The following is a 17023-nucleotide window of genomic DNA, read 5'->3' as shown; positions in this document are numbered from 1 at the left end:
TATTCACAATAATATACAATTATAACGATTAAACATATATTATCGTCTTTTTAACAAACGTAATTATAAGTTTCACTTTTGAAACAGGGAAGATTAACGATTTCACAATTGCCGATTTCATACAAATTATTTAATGATTTATACATTTGTAAAACATTATTTGTAAACGAAATACAACACAATATTTTTCTAAACGGTATTACTGCTTATCGTTTGCACCCCGCGCCCTTTTTTCCCAACGCCATTTTTTCCCAACGCCCTATGCCGCTGGCCAAATGGTTAGCAGGCAGGCCACAGATATCAGAGCACATGAAAGTCTTTAAGATTATAGTATATTATTTCTCTTCTCTCTACCTCTTAAAGGGAACCTAAATTGAGAAGGATATGGATTTTTCCTTTTAAAATGATACCAGTTGCCTGACTCTCCTGCTGATCCTGTGTCTCTAATACTTTTAGCCACAGCCCCTCAACAAGCATGCAGATCAGGTGCTCTGACTGAAGTCAGACTGGATTAACTGCGTGCTTGTTTCAGGTGTGTGATTCAGCAACTACTGCAGCCAAAGAGATCAGCAGGCCTGACAAGCAACTGGTATTGTTTAAATTGAAACATCCATATCCCTCTCAGTTTAGGTTCCCTTTAAAGAGACACTGTAGTAAAAAAAAGGTGCCCCTGCGCAGTAGAGTGGACCCAACCCTGATTGGCTATTTACACCTGACCCCGAGCCGAGAGCTGCTACTGCGCCTGCGCTGGATGAAGGTAAGTATTTACATGGCCGCCGTTCGGAGGGGCCCAGCGAAACCGCCGTGGGACAGAGGAGGGAGAAGCCTCGATAGGATCCAGAGGCTTCCCCCTCCAGAGGTAAATACTCTCCAGGGTCACTTTTTTCTGTTACATGGTTTCTATAAATAAAAAAAAGAGAATGTATTTTTATTACGGAAACTTTATAAAGGGAATTGGTTTGAATGGATGTAACAACTCTCCAAAAAATAACTCTGTTTAGTTTGCTTTATCAGACTGGGAGGACTCTGAGCCTTGAGGTGAACTCTTTTCCCAGCTAAGCGATGATAACAACATGAGGGGATCACATGATACTGGGGAAGGGGATTTGTATTGGAAAGGAAGTGTTTTTGTGATGTACTGGTCAGAGGGAAGGAAGCCAGCCAGGATATAGATCTGATAATTTACAGGACCTCAGATGACAGAGAGAAGGGCAGTCAGCGGGTTTAGTAAACAATGCAACTTGCTGACAAATGGATCCTATGTGGAGAACACAGAATGCTACTGAAGCAAGTACTGACTGGAAGCAAGATAATGTCACCGGGGGTAGAGGGCGGCACACTATACAGTGCACTAATACAAAATACCAGTACATAATATCACTGTACTCCTAGCCATGCAGATCATGAAGGGTTCCCAAGCAATATATACATTTTTACTTACATGATAATTTCAGTTTTAATAAGAGCAAAAAAGTTTCTGTAATAAATTATGTAGGTAGAAAAAACAAACAAACAGTACAGACACAACATTCGCAAGCCAGTGACAACAGGCAGTGAGGCCGGATTACGTCATTTGGACATGGGGCTCGGCAGGCGCCTAATTGACGCCAGTGTAAATGATCTGTAATTGAGCGCCCAATCGGTGAGTTGGGCCCCCCGATGCATATAGCAGCTAGTCGGTTACTACAAAGGAAATAATGGTCGTTCGGGCACCGGGTTTAGTGTAAGGAATTAGGAGGCAGAGGTTAGGTTTAGGCACTTAAAGGGGGGTTAATATTAGGGCTGAACCAGCAGTCTGGAATTTCGCTAAAATGCTTTCTGCTAGCAAGCGTGACACAAGTATCGGTAAATAATCATAACGGTGGCTGTCCCTCCATTTGAATGGACAGCTCTTAAATTATGAGCTTCTAACACAGTAGGTGGTGGTGGTGGTGGTGTTGGTGGAGGGGTAGTTTTAAGCACTAGGAGGGAAGGGTTTAAATGGGAATGTGTGCTGGGTAAGTGCATAATAAAATATCAGTACTTTTTCTTTTTACCAGCAGAACCGCTCAGCACCCAACTTATGCACATACGACAGTGGGGGGGACTGCCCCATGCTTTTCAGTAGGATTCCTTTAAACATAAAGAAATCGTCTTTCTGCGATAGAACATGAGGGGCTGTATCCCCAATGAGGACAGAGACGGCCATAAAAATCTAAAAAATGGTCCAAACTCATCTCATGCTATCCAAAACAATATAAAAATGTCTGCAGCTCTGCTGTAAGGGATTGTTGAGGTGAGTGGGAAACCACATCTCCCCACTGGCAGGCAGGGTTTCCTGCACTAATGGCAGGTTAGTTTCCTTTTTGTAAATGACTGGAGCTGCATTTTTAACACAGACCCTGGCAGGTGTAAGAACTCTTCCCTGACTGGTCTATGTTTACTCTCATCTGCACTGTTTCTGCTTAGGTTTACCATGCACCTTTCACAAGTACAAAAAAAAAGAAAAATAAGACAACAGACTGGCCACATAGATTTCCAGCAGTTACTTCTCCTGGAACTCTGCCTATAGGAGCCAGTGTCCATATTAACTGTGCAGAATCTGTTAACTCTGCTTTCTGCTCCTCTACTTCAGTGGTAGGGAACCTATGGCTCGGGACCCTGATGTGGCTCTTTTGATGGCTACATATGGCCCACAGACAAATCAGTAGGGGTTGAACCAATAAGCTGCACTGCTCAAGCAGTGCAGCTTAGTGTGAAAGCGCAAGTAAAAATTTCTAAGTAGTGCACGCTACTGCTGTAGCATGCACTGCTAACTTACTCGCGCTACCCCTAAAACGAACAGCTGCTCCAATTGTCCCACTCTGGATCCTGTCAGGTCCAGTGACTTTGTAAAACGAGATCCCGGCACTTTGATTGGCCCAATAGGCTGCCTGTCACTTGACTGGCAGCCTATTGGGCCAAAGTGTGGGGATCTCGTCCTGCATAGTGAATTAACCCCCATGTCAGCTAGCTAATTGTACAAGCTGTTAGTCAGTATTTCTCCTGTCTGGCTCTCGGGGAAATTGCTGATGTTGCTGAAATCCAAGAGAAGCTGAAGATGTGTCTGACACTTCCGCTGCCTGGTGGATCAACTGCGTACACATCACCATGGCAACAGGGATATGAGCTCTACTGTCCCAGTTTGAAACATATTGTATGGCTCTCACGGAATTACATTTTAAAATATGTGGCGTTTATGGCTCTCTCAGCCAAAAAGGTTCCTGACCCATGCTCTACTTGGTAAAAGAGAAAACATTTTCTCTTATGAGACTTTGGAAAGTAGAACTTAGTGGCACCACAAGTTACACACGAAGACTCATGATCAGTGACTTAGTTCCCATTAGTCTTATAAATGAATGAAAGGTGTATAATTTTGTTTCAGACACCCTGATGTAGCTACCAGTATACTGTGTGGCAGGCTGTGGAGACTGCTGAGGGAGCACCCAATGAGAATAGGTGTTGTTTGCTGTTTGTGCTCAGCATTACTTTAACGGTATTGCCAAAGTGAATGATATTATCACTACCCAAAGGGAAATGTCAGGAATCCTGCAGTGTTCTGGACTGTAATGAACAGTCATTGTCCACCAATAGGTGGCTCTATGCTGTTCCTACCAAGACTTGCACTTTTACTTCACTGATTACTTCTCACTGGTGCATTTGTAAGGACTACTATTTCCTCCCCAACTTGCCACAATACCGCAGAGCCTCCTGGTGTGTTCCTGGTCCGTATTTGTTCTCTGATTCTCTGTCTGCTATTTTTCCTTATGGTTTGTCCTGATTCTTGTTTAGACTTCACCTTTTCTGGATGATATCTGTATTTCGACTGGTTGTAAATATTATTTGTACTTATTGACACTTAGATAGTTAGGGTTGCGAATTTGAGCTTGGCTTTTGTGGAGTTGATACTTGTTTGCTGTGTTTCAATTTGTACATTGTGCACATACCTCCCAACTTTTTGAGATGAGAAAGAGGAACACTTAAGCCACACCCCTATCCATGCCCTGGCACGCCCCTAGTCACGCATACCATAAAGATTTCATAAGAAAAATATGTTGTTTTATTATTAAAACAACACTGGTCCTCTCTATCCTGGTTCATTGTCCTTCATATTAACATTTTAAAATTAGTAATATATCAATGTAAAGCATGAGAATAAAGTTTAGAGTCAATCAAACACATTTTAGTAGAGACATATAATATATATTTACATAGAAAGAGTGACAAAGTCCTGAAAGAGGGACACATGAGGAGGAAAGAGGGACAGAGGGACGGGGCTCCCAAAGAGGGACTGTTGGGAGCTATGTGTGCACTTTTCACCAACTACTGTTAGTTTTTTTTTTGCTGAATTTGGTCTCAAGTCATCAGTATTAGCTGCAAACTGTGGTCACCCGTAAGTTATATTTGCAACCTCATAACAGGAAATTGAAATATACTTTGAAGAAAAACTGAACACTTCTTCACAGCTTTGTCTCCATCAAGGAGCTGAAGCCTCCATAGAAGATGCCTTATTTATATTGTAGGTACAGATAAGCCTAATCCAATTACTGTAATGATTTGTCTCATAGATCTTGGTCTCCAGCTGATCATGGTAAGAGAAGGAAAGCCCGATGCCCATCTACAAGCAGAGCTCAGGAACAGGCTCCGTCTGCTGGAGAACGATAACAAGGAAGTTGCTGCAGTCTTCTCTGTAAGTTCACACCTATAGGGGGAATTTACAAAGTCAGGCAATGACATAAAAACTAAGGGCAAAAACTAAAACCCTTGTGCGAGTGTTAGCATTATAGGTTGTTCACAAATTTGCTTCCAGCCCATCTCTCTCTACCAGTGGCGTACCTACCAAAGGCTGCAGGTGCTCACAGCACCGGGTGTAGCTATGGCTAGGGGTGCCGCTGTGGTGCTCAGTCACTGTGTTCTTCCACCTGGGACCTTTTTTAATAGTTTGGGCAACATTCAGGAAAATAGCAGCAGGCAGTGCAGGGGAGTGTACTACTTCCTGCACTAGATGTAGAGTGAATGTGCAGAGCAGCAGGCTGAGTGGAGAGAAGGATTGCTGTGCTGCAGCTGGGATATTAGCAGGGAGAGGTGGCAGGATGTGTTTAGTGCTTCAGAAGTTGCCTGTCATTAGTAGCCATGATCACTGGCTGCTGTAATTCCAGAGTGCCCGGCCTAGACTATTGATTATTTGTCCTGATCAGAGTAATTAATCAATAATGCAGGGCAGTCTGCTGTTGCAGAAGCCAGTGGCAATGACATCTTCTGCAGCACTGTATAAAGTACAGAGTTTCATAACAGTTAGCTCCGTCCACATTCTGATGACTCCTTTTCCCCGAAAAATTCTCCAAAATTTGCAGCGAGGTGCTCTGCGCCCCAACCCGTCAAACCCCCCCCCCCCCCCAACAAAAAAATTGGTTGTTTTTGGAGGCTGTCTGTAAATAACCAGCACCGGCTGTCAAATTCCCAAGGTACACCACTGCTCTCTGCATAAGTGAAGTGAATTTCTTAGCAAGAAGATTATTCTGTAAAGAGGGAATGTGATGTAACCGTGCAAATAAAGACAGAGTGAATCCACCCCCTCTGTCTTTGCCTGAATGTGTCTCTCAAATACAGGGGGTAAACTCAGATTAAGTTACCGCAGAGAATGAAAAGCGTTGCCAAGTCCTCACTTGTTTACCTGCCCCCCCTCTCCTTCTAGCAGCATACTTGCAAAGACGGCACCGGAAAATTTAGGCGCAGGATGAAGCCGAAAAATGTATTACTATTTTACTGTTCCCCCTCCAGGCCGCCATGGAGTCAGGGGGAAATCTGAAATTCGCCTGCCAGCTATTGTTGGTGGCCAAATTATGCTGTTTTAAAAATAATTTGGACTCTGTCTTTTGATGGCGCCCAAATTACGGTCTGAGTGCTGCTATAGCCATAATTCACATTACGGCTTATGGTGGTGTATGTTTTGCTCTGTTTCAACCTAGCAGTATGGGCATGCCATTGTTGAAAATCCATTCCATTTTTCAGCTGGCTGGATTAGAAGGAGGGAAACTTTTATAGGGTTAAAAACATTTTTAAAAAAAGAGAGAGAAGTTTTAGTAAAGGGCTCTCTCAGGATATTGTGGTGGATTCTTACACAGTTGAAGTCAGAAGTTTACATACACTTTGAAAGTCGCCTTAAAACCCCTTCACAGATGTTATACCGACAAGCTCTAAATTTGGCAAATCAGCATATATCATTTAAAACATGTACTTTGTGTATTTTATAACTTTGTGTATTTTTTCCCAACAACCTTCAAAGATGATTTAACTTTTTAACGACTGTATCACAATTCAATTAGGTCACAAGTTTACATGTATTGTTGTTTACAGCAAACCTAAAAATAAACTTATGAGATGATTATTGTTAATGTGTTTTACTAAAGTTAAATAGAACATAGAACTGAGTCTCACATTTTTAAGTACTTCCTTTTAAGACTGAATTCTAAACAGCAGCCATGACAAATCTGCTTCACTGTTGACCCTTTGAATTGTACAGCAATAAAACCTTATCATAAGCCTTTTCTCACTCAGATTCATCTTTTTTTTTGGCTTCTATTTACTTTTCAGGAAAGAACTAAATTTGATGAGCAGTTTGACAAGCTTTTTTGCATGGATAACAACTCTAGTTTTTTTTATACTTGCTGTACTGGAAAACAGAAAGGGATTTCAGACAATTTTTTAGTAGGGCTAATACTATATGTATTTATGTTTTTCTGGCCCTGTATACAGGAAGGAGTTGTATAAGCATTGTTGGTAAAATGAACATAATCTCTTAGGTGGTAAAATGTGATTGTGGATGTTACTTTTACAGGAGCTATCAGCACGACTGCTGTCTATTGAGAGTGATAAAGATCTTATAACTGTGACTTTCCGAACATTTGAAGAGATCTGGAAGTTTACAACCTACTACTCACTAGGTAAAAGAAAATAATTATAATCACTCTTATTATAAATATACTTATTGCTGCTCGTATTTGTTTTACTATTGCATTAGACTTTGATTGGGTAAGGTGGCTCAAAATGAGACCAGTGACCTCTATTTTGGTTAATGATCTCTACCATTTTTTCCAGATCTGACAAGATTGTTGACCACTGCTAATGCAAAAATTGGGAGGTGTTACAGAGTATCCAGTGCTAACATAAGGGAGTTGTAATAAGAGTAATGGTCCTTTGCCATTAAAAAGGACCCATGGGTCAGCTCATGCTAATTTACTGTATTTTTTGGACCACAAGGCGTCCCGGACTATAAGACGCACCTAGGTTTAGAGGACTAATACCAGGGGGAAAAGATATTCGAAACCTGTTGCATCCATAGTGCAGGAGCGTCTTGAGAGAGGGGGAAATGTCAGAAGCAATGGAGTGTGTCTTGCTGGAGTTTGACATTATCTTAACATTTGCTCCTGAAGTAAGGCAAGCACGACAGGACCACTATTTGGCAGGAAGTGTGATAGGGAATAATTGTCGGAAATATAGACAAAAGGTCAATGGCAAAACTGTTGGCAGAATATGGAATTCAGTTCTGGGCACCACATTACAAAAAAGATATTGCAGTTTTAGAGCAGGTGCAGAGACGAGCAACAAAATTGATACGTGGGATGGAAGGTCTCACTTACCAAGAAAGGTTAGATAAACTGGGTTTATTTAGTCTAGAGAAAAGACGCCTTAGAGGAGATCTAATTAACATGTATAAATACATCAGAGGGCAATATAATAGCTTGGCGGATGAGCTTTTTGTCCCTAGGCCTTCTCAAAGGACTAGAGGACATGATCTGCGCATGGAGGAAAAACGTTTTAGCCATTTATTTAGGAAAGGGTTCTTTACAGTAAGAGTGATTAAGATGTGGAATGCATTGCCACAGGAAGTCGTTATGGCAAACTCTATACCTGCATTTAAAGGGGGCTTAGATGCTTTCCTTGCGTTGAATGACATCCATGGCTACAATTACTAGGTAATGCCAATGATGTTGATCCAGGGATTTTATCTGATTGCCATCTGGAGTCGGGAAGGAATTTTTACCTTGTAAGGGTTTTTTCGCCTTCCTCTGGATCAACAGGGATATGTGAGGGAGCAGGCTGGAGTTGTACTTTGTACTGGTTGAACTCGATGGACGTATGTCTTTTTTCAACCAAAGTAACTATGTAACTATGTAATATCACTAAGCAATATACAGTATCACACATGATAATCATCAAGTGTCCCTGCGTCCCCGGTCCCTGTGTCAGTGCATTTGCAATACTGCGCATGTGCAGCATGGACAGCTATTGGGACAGGGGAAGCAGAGGGCCGGGCGGATGTGTGCGCGGGTGGACATGTGCGTGCGTGGGGCGGGTGGGCATGTGCATGCGTGCTGACTATTCGGCAGTGGCGGTGGTCACAGGGGCAGGAGGGGAGGGGGGTTGCGAGACAGACCTAGCTTATTATATAATTCTTCTTAAAACAATTAATCATATAAAAAATAATTGCATAATAAAACTTAATAATATAAAATATTTTTCTATATACATTTGTCTTTCCTATGAATAAATAAATTTAATAACTTCCACCAGCAGATGTCACTGTTTAATCATTTAAATAATAAGCTGTATTAATAATATTAATTATACGTCTATGAAACCGCCAGGTGGCATAATTGTCCTAAATACGGGACAATAGAAAAAACCTTGCAAAATTTTATTGACATTCCAAAGGACACTCATAGTCAAAACATCTTTGTGGAACACAGCTAATGTGTTTTGAAACGTTTACTGCAGAATCCAGCATTTAAATGCATTTCAAAGTATTACATTTTATTTTATGTAATTATAGGGTTTAACAATAATTATTTCTTTCTTTATAAGGAATGTATTGATTATTAATATCTTTCTGCAATATAAAATGGCAACAGTGCTTCTTAAGACAATGGTATTCAATTTCAATTTGTTTATACTTTTCATATTTTGACTTTCTCTGGCTGGGAAATGATATCTTTTCTTGCTGGCTGTAACAGCCTTGTAACAAGTACATGTCAACAATCTTCTAGCTTACAACTTAAAATAATCTTATAAAAGTTTCACTGTCTGGAATATGCTGAGATGTCCCAGAGCAATATTTTAAAGAAGTACCCCAACTTTACAATGAAATTTTGCATAGAACATTAAAACTTAAATCATACACATATGACAGCTTCTCCTGCATAAATAAACCGCTAGAATTCTGACAGATCCTATTAGAGATCACCACTGCTGCTAAGGACCCTTTTTCTTGTAGCCATGCTGCTCCAACCCATGAGTGTATCTAGGCATGTGCGAGTATGGACCGTTTATGCCTGGTAGAGCAAAGCCATGCACAAGTAGCTTCCCTCTATTGGCCATGTGACGACCTCACTTGTGCATCCCCAGTCTGGATGCCTTCATACATGGCAGGAGCGTGTCCAAGAGAAACATATTTGACAACCTCTTGACGAATATGTTTAGAGATACCAAGTGCTGGAATGGTGGGCTGAAGGAGGATCCACAAAGCCTCTGGACTACTACAGGCCTAGCAGTACTGAGTTAAGCATCTACTTTTTTACTTGCGTTTGCAGTGTAGTGTTAACCCAGCCTAAGGCCCCACTAGCTGTTTCAACTGGCAAGCTTTGTATGGTTTGCTGCAGTGCAACAGAGATAAGATACCTCCACATTAGGACCTAGTCGGTGGCTTAGCCATGGGGAATGTAACCACACCAGGCCCTTTCAACCACTGGAAACCACATGGGGCATACCTCCAATTAAGACCTAATACAGTGGTTAAAGGATGCTTCAACCACTATATTAACTCTTAACTGAAGGTATGCTGGTAATGATGATCACCTCAATATGTGCTTCAAAACAGTAGTAAAATCCATTACCGGAAACGATTGGTTGTGCCCATTACTGGCAAAATTCCCACTAGCCTAGCCAATTCGATCAGATTAGTGGAATCGACTTACTGGGTGTAGTTGTCAGCCACCAACTAACCTAGTTAACTAGTTAAGTGCAGCAGTACAGCAACACCCTTCCAAAACATTACCAGATGGAGGTGCCAACTAAAACATTCACAAGAAATATTTTGTATCTTTCTAACTAAATATAATGTTTTACTGTTTTTATCCTACTAATATTATAAATGCGAAAGTTCAGATGTTTGGATGTTTGTTACTCGATCACACAAAAGGCTGAATGGATTTGAATGAAATTTGGCACACACATAGTACATTACCTGGAATAACATATAGGATACTTTTTATCCCCATAACCAAAAAGTGGGCGGAGACAAATACAAATTTCACTAGGAAAATGTAAACTGTGGCCATTTTTACACTGTTAATGGTAGGTGTAAGGATTCCTCCTGTGGCGTGTTCTGTCCATTGCGGTGGAGCCGCAAATGGACAGTTCTGGCTTGTCAGCCTGCATTCGGTCGGTTGTGCATTTGTCACATTGTCATTTGCAATTGCTCTGCAGTTCTGGGCAGCTCAGAATGCTGTCATCATTCCACCAATGGCTTAGTATAGCTGAACTGCAGCCAGATAGCCCTGGATTTCCTGCATGCATGTTGTTGCATAGGACTGCATGCATTGGTACAGATAGTCTTTCAGCTAGCAAATGGTAATCAAACCAGCTCAGGATTGAATGATTACCATTCAGCTGTGTGGAGATTTGCATGCTTGCATCCATTGGCTGATGCCAGCATAAAAGTCTGCTTCCCCTTTTAGACCTCGCCCATCATAGCGTTCAGCTCTCTGAGTTGTTGTTGGGTCTATGCTGTGAAAGTTGTTATTGTAAATGTATAATGCCTTGCTCTGTATTGTCATGTCTGCTGGATGTTTGCTGACATGCAGGGGCTCAGTGAAATTGTTCTGATCCTGATAGTTAGATTCTGCCAGCACCACGTTGGTGACTGGTAGTATTCCTTCTAGTCTTGTTCTTGAGGACGAACTATAGCAGCGGTTGCCATTAGTTCTCTCCTACCTGTTAGTCTTGTCTATCTCAGTGTGAATGTCGCCGTCGCTGAATCAACGACTAGATTGGCCGACCATTCCGTCTGTCTGTCTGTTGTCTGTCTTGTTAATCACCATTACTTGTGCTTAGCTAGTTCTTGATAAATATATATATGCAGAATTGCTAATATATATTTATCCATTACTTGAGTCGTTTGTTATTTTCTTTATTCGAGTTACAGAGATTTCTCAGTTACTGTGTTAGCTAGTCAGTTTAGCACATTTTGGTAGGGTGCGCTTATCGTGATCAACCCTGCTTACCTAGCATAGTTGTGTTGCTATTAGTTACATTCTTTCCTGTAGTCCTGCCTGTGTGGATGCTTGCTGGTGACTTTCGTTAGCCTGCTTGCTCTGATTCTGTGGATGTGACTGTGAGCTGCAATCTATAGTCCTGTCTTGTACCTGTCTGAATGCTTGCTAGCGCAAGAGCAGCGCAACATCGCACTGCGCTGCCATTGCGTCTTATTTGTAGCGATATCGGAAGCCCAGAGCTGCAGTTGCTCTGGGCAGCCTGTGTAGCCTCTTCCATTATCCAGCTCTTAGCCTTGTTGTGCTGGGTGGTCAGAAAGTATAACCCCCCAGCATTACAGTAGGGTTCTCAAACTTTGCACAGTTGGTCACTGGGTGACTGGGATTAATATTCAGAAAAGTGGGTGGAGACAACAAAAGCCAATTAAAATTCACCTATTGATTTTCAAGGGCAATATTTAATTGCTGCCATTCTTGCACTGTTAATGGCACAAGCCTCAAACCTTGGATGACTGGGGTTCAAATTCAGAAAAGGGGTGGAGCCACAAACAGGCAATAAGATTTGTTTCATTTTAATGCAGGTTATTGATGCCAAAGACCGCAAAGCTCACAAACTTGGTCATTGAGTAATTGCGTAATTGAGTGTTAGGGTTAGAAAAAGTGGGTGCAGCCAGCACCTGCCAAATACATACCCGGGCAACGCCGGGTCTTCAGCTAGTAGTTAATAAAACATACCCCAAGCCCTTGATTATCATGGTGATGATTATTATTTACCTTGTCCGCATTCTGTACAATACTGTAAATAGAGGAGGAGATAATAAGAAAACAAAGTATTTTTGGATTGTCTTGAAGTAGCTGAACCTTGTGATAGAATGCACCTAATTTTCTTTTTCTTCAACGCAGGCTTCTTGAATCACTGTATGGAGAATCTATTATTAGACCAGACCTTCTGGCTGACCTCATTAGAGGAGGAAGATGCTGGAATTAAGGTTTTGGTCAATCAGGAGTCGCTAAGCTACATTTATAAAGGTCTTCTAATAGAAGAAGGTTTGTAGGAATGTGTGCATTTTCTATATTTCTCAATGCTGTAAAGATCATTTATTCGATACCACAATACCAGAATTCCAAGTAAAAGTGCCCACTAATGGTACAATTTTCAGTGAAGAATCACCCGAGCGATCAGATAAATGCGATTGAAAATTAAATCTTGAACTACATCAATTATTTCACCATCAATGAATCTTTACTTTCTATCCATCAACGTTTTTCTTACTGACTAAATTGACATCAAAAAAATCACCTTAAAGGTGGCCATACATGGTACAATTTTTTCATCCAATCTTACCAATTCTATTTAGTATAAGGGAACTGCCTAAATTATCCTTTCAGTACATTCACTTAATTTACCCTTATACTACATAGAAATGGTAAGATTGTATGAAAAAATTGTACCATGTATGGCCACCATTAGGATCATATTCAGTCAATCTGAGACACCAACGAGGTTTATTGTCTAGCAATCAGATTGCCTTTATCTGATCGCTGGGGTGATTCTTTGCTTAAAATTGTACCATTAGTGGACACTTTTACTTGGATTTCGGCAAATCTGTAGGTAGATACATCTAAAAGATAGCAAAGATAGCTCTTATGCCTTGCGGTTCAAGAAACCCAGGTTTAAACCAAGTTCCAGTCAGAGCGTGATCTGTATGGAAACTGTATGTTCTCCCTCTTTTTACATTGTTATTCTCTTGGCATCCCAGTTTAATAGTCGCCACCTGCCATTGGCCAAATGACACTCCCTGCCATTCAGTTGTCCAGGTGACTCCTGGATACAAACTCCTGGACCCAGGGGCAGTTCTAGCCTTATTGCTGCCTGAGGCAAACTTGTGAGGATGCGCCCCCCTCCCAATTTGGAATGATCGCACAGCACCCAACAATTTACTCTGCTCTGCAGCTCAACACAATAGCACACTGGCTGGCTGCGAGTCTGTGTATAACAAACGGCTCACCTTCAGCCATCCTCCATTCCTCCTCAGTCAGGACAGCAGTGCTACCTCCTCCCTTCTGCTGTGCAAGTCAAATGAAACACAACTGCTCTCCTGCCTCCCCCCTCCTCACTCACTGTCAGTCTCTTCACACAGCACAGCAAGCTGCTTTTCCCCAATGATAACCTCTTCACATCGCTCTCCTATGGCTTTTCCTCCTACTCTACCTACATGCTGTTAGTGTAAACACAGTACAACAATGCTGCCTCTGTAATCTCTGTGCCTTGTGCAAATGTTTCACCTTTCTTCATGAGAGAACCAGCCCTGCCTAGACCATAACTTACCCCAGCCCATCAGCAGTCTCTTTTCCCGGTAACTCTTGGATCCAAACTCTTTGGGCCTAACTTGCCCCAGACCATCAGTGATCACTTTTAAAGGAACTCCTGGGTTGTAACTTGTCCCAGACCATCATCAGTCACCTTTTCAGGAACTCCAGGATCCAACTCCTGTAGCCTAACTTACCTCAGACAATAAGTGTCATGATCGGTGTCAGCACGCAGAGAGAATCTGATTATTGGCGATCTGCAGTATCACCAAGAATGCAGCTGTATACCCGATTATTGATAATCTGCAGTATCACCGATAATCCGACATATTGCTAACCTCTGGACACCAGCAAAAGAACACAATAAAGACAGTAATATATCAGAAAGTGTGGAAATGTCCACCACACGGCAATTCCTCAGGGGTGTGGTTACCTCTGAATGGGAACCCCGTGAGTGAGATCCTCTAACCAGGCAGAGTGAGGAATCTCGACCCCCAGCAGTAATCGTCTGCTTGGGGCAGGCGTCTCGGAGAGGCAAGCTTCAGAGATAACCCTCCAGTGGGAGATGTTCCACTGAAGGGAGAAAGGTCAGACAGGCAAGGGTTCGGCAACAGAGATGACGGCGGCAGTACAGGAGTGGAAGGCAGAAGAGTAATCGGTAAACAGGCATAGGTCGGCAACAAGGATCAGATAGGCAAAGGTACAAGATCAGCAAGAGATAGAGTAGTCAGGGATAGCCAGAGTCAAAACACAGATCAATATACAACAATATTCCTAAGCTAAGGTGTGAAATCCTTAGTATCAATTGACCCGTCTACGGAGAAGGTAAATGTCCTGCCGCCTCGCGCGCGTGCGCATGACGCTCTGCCTCTGCACATCAGTGAGGCCAGGTCCCCGGTCAGCGCACCTTCGCGCACGGATTGTGGGGCCCGCCGCCATATCGTCAGGCGCGGCGGCGACTGCCCTGCTCTGTGCCGGCGGCTCCGTATGCGAGTCGGAAGCCGCCGGCTGGGAAGCGGAGGCCGCCGCCATGCTGCCCTGCGCGGCGGCGGCCCCGCTATTTCTCACAGTACCCCCCCCTTGAGAAGTGGACTCCGGACACTTCCTACGTGGCTTCTCAGGATGTAACTGATGGAACCTCTTTTTTAATTTCTCAGCGTGCATGCGACTCTCTGGTACCCAAGATCTGTCCTCCACCCCATACCCTTTCCAATGGACCAGATACTGTACGGAATTCTGTACCAGCCGGGAATCCAAAATTTTTCCAACCTCGTACTCATTCTGGCCCTCCACTACCACTGGGGGGGGGGGGGGGGGGAGGAATTTACATACACTGCTGGTTTCAACAAGGGGAAACATGGAATGATCTCCCACCTCTCATGCTGGCTGGGAGATCAATCACATACGAGACCTCATTGATCTTTTTGGCCACCGGATAAGGCCCTATGAACTTGGGCCCCAACTTGGTGGATGGTTGTCTGAGTGCCAAATGTCTTGTTGACACCCACACCATGTCTCCAGGAGAAAAGTGCCACTCAACAGACCGTTTCTTGTCAGCCTGTTTCTTTTGATTCTGAAAGGCTACTCCAGAATTCTCCTTTACTTGTCCCCAAAGTTTCTTCAAAACCTTCTGCCAATCTTCCAGGGCTGGGAAGGGAGAGGAACACACCGGCAATGGGGAAAATTTATGAGAACTTCCTGACACCACCTGAAAAGGGGACAAGCCTGTTGAAGCGCTTTTCAAGACAAGACAAGACAAATAACATTTATATTGCGCTTTTCTCCTTGCGGACTCAAAGCGCCAGAGCTGCAGCCACTAGGGCGCGCTCTATTGGCAGTAGCAGTATAAGGGAGACTTGCCAAAGGTCTCCTACTGAATTAGTGCTGGCTTACTGAACAGGCAGAGCCGAGATTCGAACCCTGGTGTCCTGTGTCAGAGGCAGAGCCCTTAACCATTACACCATCAGCCAACTGCTCAGGTTCAGGTTGTTGTGTGCAAACTCAGCAAAGGGTAAAAATGTAACCCACTCCGTTTGTGCATCTGCCACATACCACCTCAGGAATTGTTCCAGTGACTGATTAACCCTTTCGGTCTGCCCGTTGGTCTGTGGGTGATACCCAGACGAGAAGGACAGGTTCATACCCAAATTATGGCAAAAAGCCCTCCAAAATTTTGATACAAATTGGACTCCTCTATCCGACACCACATCATCCGGAATCCCATGTAATCGGAAGACGTGCTGTATGAAGAGGTCGGCTAAGTCTTGAGCTGATGGAAATCCTTTAAGAGGAACAAAGTGGGCCATCTTGCTGAACCTGTCCACGATCACCCATATGACAGTCATACCTTCCGACTTGGGAAGCTCGCCAATGAAGTCCATGGACAGGTGGGTCCATGGTTCGCTTGGAACTGGCAAGGGTTGTAAGGTACCCACTGGAGCCTGGCGAGACGGTTTACTCCTGGAACACACCACACACTCTCTGACGAATTCCCTGCAATCAGATGCCAATGAAGGCCACCAAACACACCTTGTGAGTAGATCTAGAGTGCAGGTGACCCCTGGGTGACCTGTGTTCTTATGGGCATGGAATAGCTGCATGATTTGCAAATGGAACGGGAGTGGAACAAAGAGAACCCCTTCCGGTTTCCCTTCTGGGGTATCTAGCTGGTGAGGCGCCAGTGTGACTGCCCAGTCCTCCCAGGTTTCAGTGGCTGCCAGCACCACCTTGTGTGGTACAATGCTCTCGGGGAGTGCGGGCTGAGCTGTCTCCGGTTCAAAACATCTGGAGAGAGCGTCCGCTTTAATGTTTTTGGAACCTGGAGTGTACGTGATAACAAATCTAAAACGCGAGAAAAATAGGGACCAGCGGTCCTGACGAGGAGTGAGCCTCTTAGTCCCTTCAATGTACTCCAGGTTCTTATGGTCAGTATATACAGTAATAGTGTGTTCTGCACCTTCCAGCCAATGGCGCCATTCCTGGAAGACTAACTTGACGGCCAGCAGTTCCCTGTTGCCCACATCTTAGTTTCTCTCAGCAGGAGAAAACCTGCGTGAGAAATAGGCACAAGGTTGTGTCTTGCCCTGCAGACCCGAGCGCTGAGACAGCACAGCCCCCACCCCGATCTCTGAGGCATCTACCTCTACTATGAAGGGAAGAGCGATGTTAACATGTCTCAGTATGGGTGTTGAGCAAAACAGTTTCTTCAAGGTATTGAATGCGGCCTGGGCCTCCGATGACCACTGATAAGGGTCAGCCCCTTTCTTGGTTAGACTAGTCAGAGGGGCTACTACTGAAGAAAATCCCTTAATAAATCTCCGGTAGTAGTTAGCAAAACCGAGAAATCTCTGAAGTGCCTTTAAACCCACCGGTTGCGGCCACTCTAGGACAGCCAAAACTTTTTCTGGGTCCATAGAGAGCCCTGA

The 17023-nt window shown here is 43.4% G+C and overlaps 1 protein-coding gene across 2 annotated transcripts in view; it reads left to right on the top strand.

The window, feature by feature from the left end:
• Positions 1 to 17023, top strand: part of LOC137563791 (SH3 domain and tetratricopeptide repeat-containing protein 1-like) — a 92328-nt gene that overhangs the window by 22419 nt on the left and 52886 nt on the right. For both annotated transcript variants that reach the window (XM_068276734.1, XM_068276740.1), the window contains exons 4-6: positions 4587 to 4708; positions 6857 to 6962; positions 12192 to 12335. In XM_068276734.1, coding sequence (XP_068132835.1) covers positions 4587 to 4708; positions 6857 to 6962; positions 12192 to 12335 — 372 coding nt within the window. The remainder of the gene's footprint in view (positions 1 to 4586; positions 4709 to 6856; positions 6963 to 12191; positions 12336 to 17023) is intronic.

The sequence above is a fragment of the Hyperolius riggenbachi genome, chromosome 1 (genome assembly GCF_040937935.1).
Source record: "Hyperolius riggenbachi isolate aHypRig1 chromosome 1, aHypRig1.pri, whole genome shotgun sequence".
In the NCBI taxonomy this organism is placed as follows: domain Eukaryota; kingdom Metazoa; phylum Chordata; class Amphibia; order Anura; family Hyperoliidae; genus Hyperolius; species Hyperolius riggenbachi.
The sequence above is the reverse complement of the archived record's forward strand: the minus strand, read 5'-3'. Positions and strand labels throughout refer to the sequence as shown.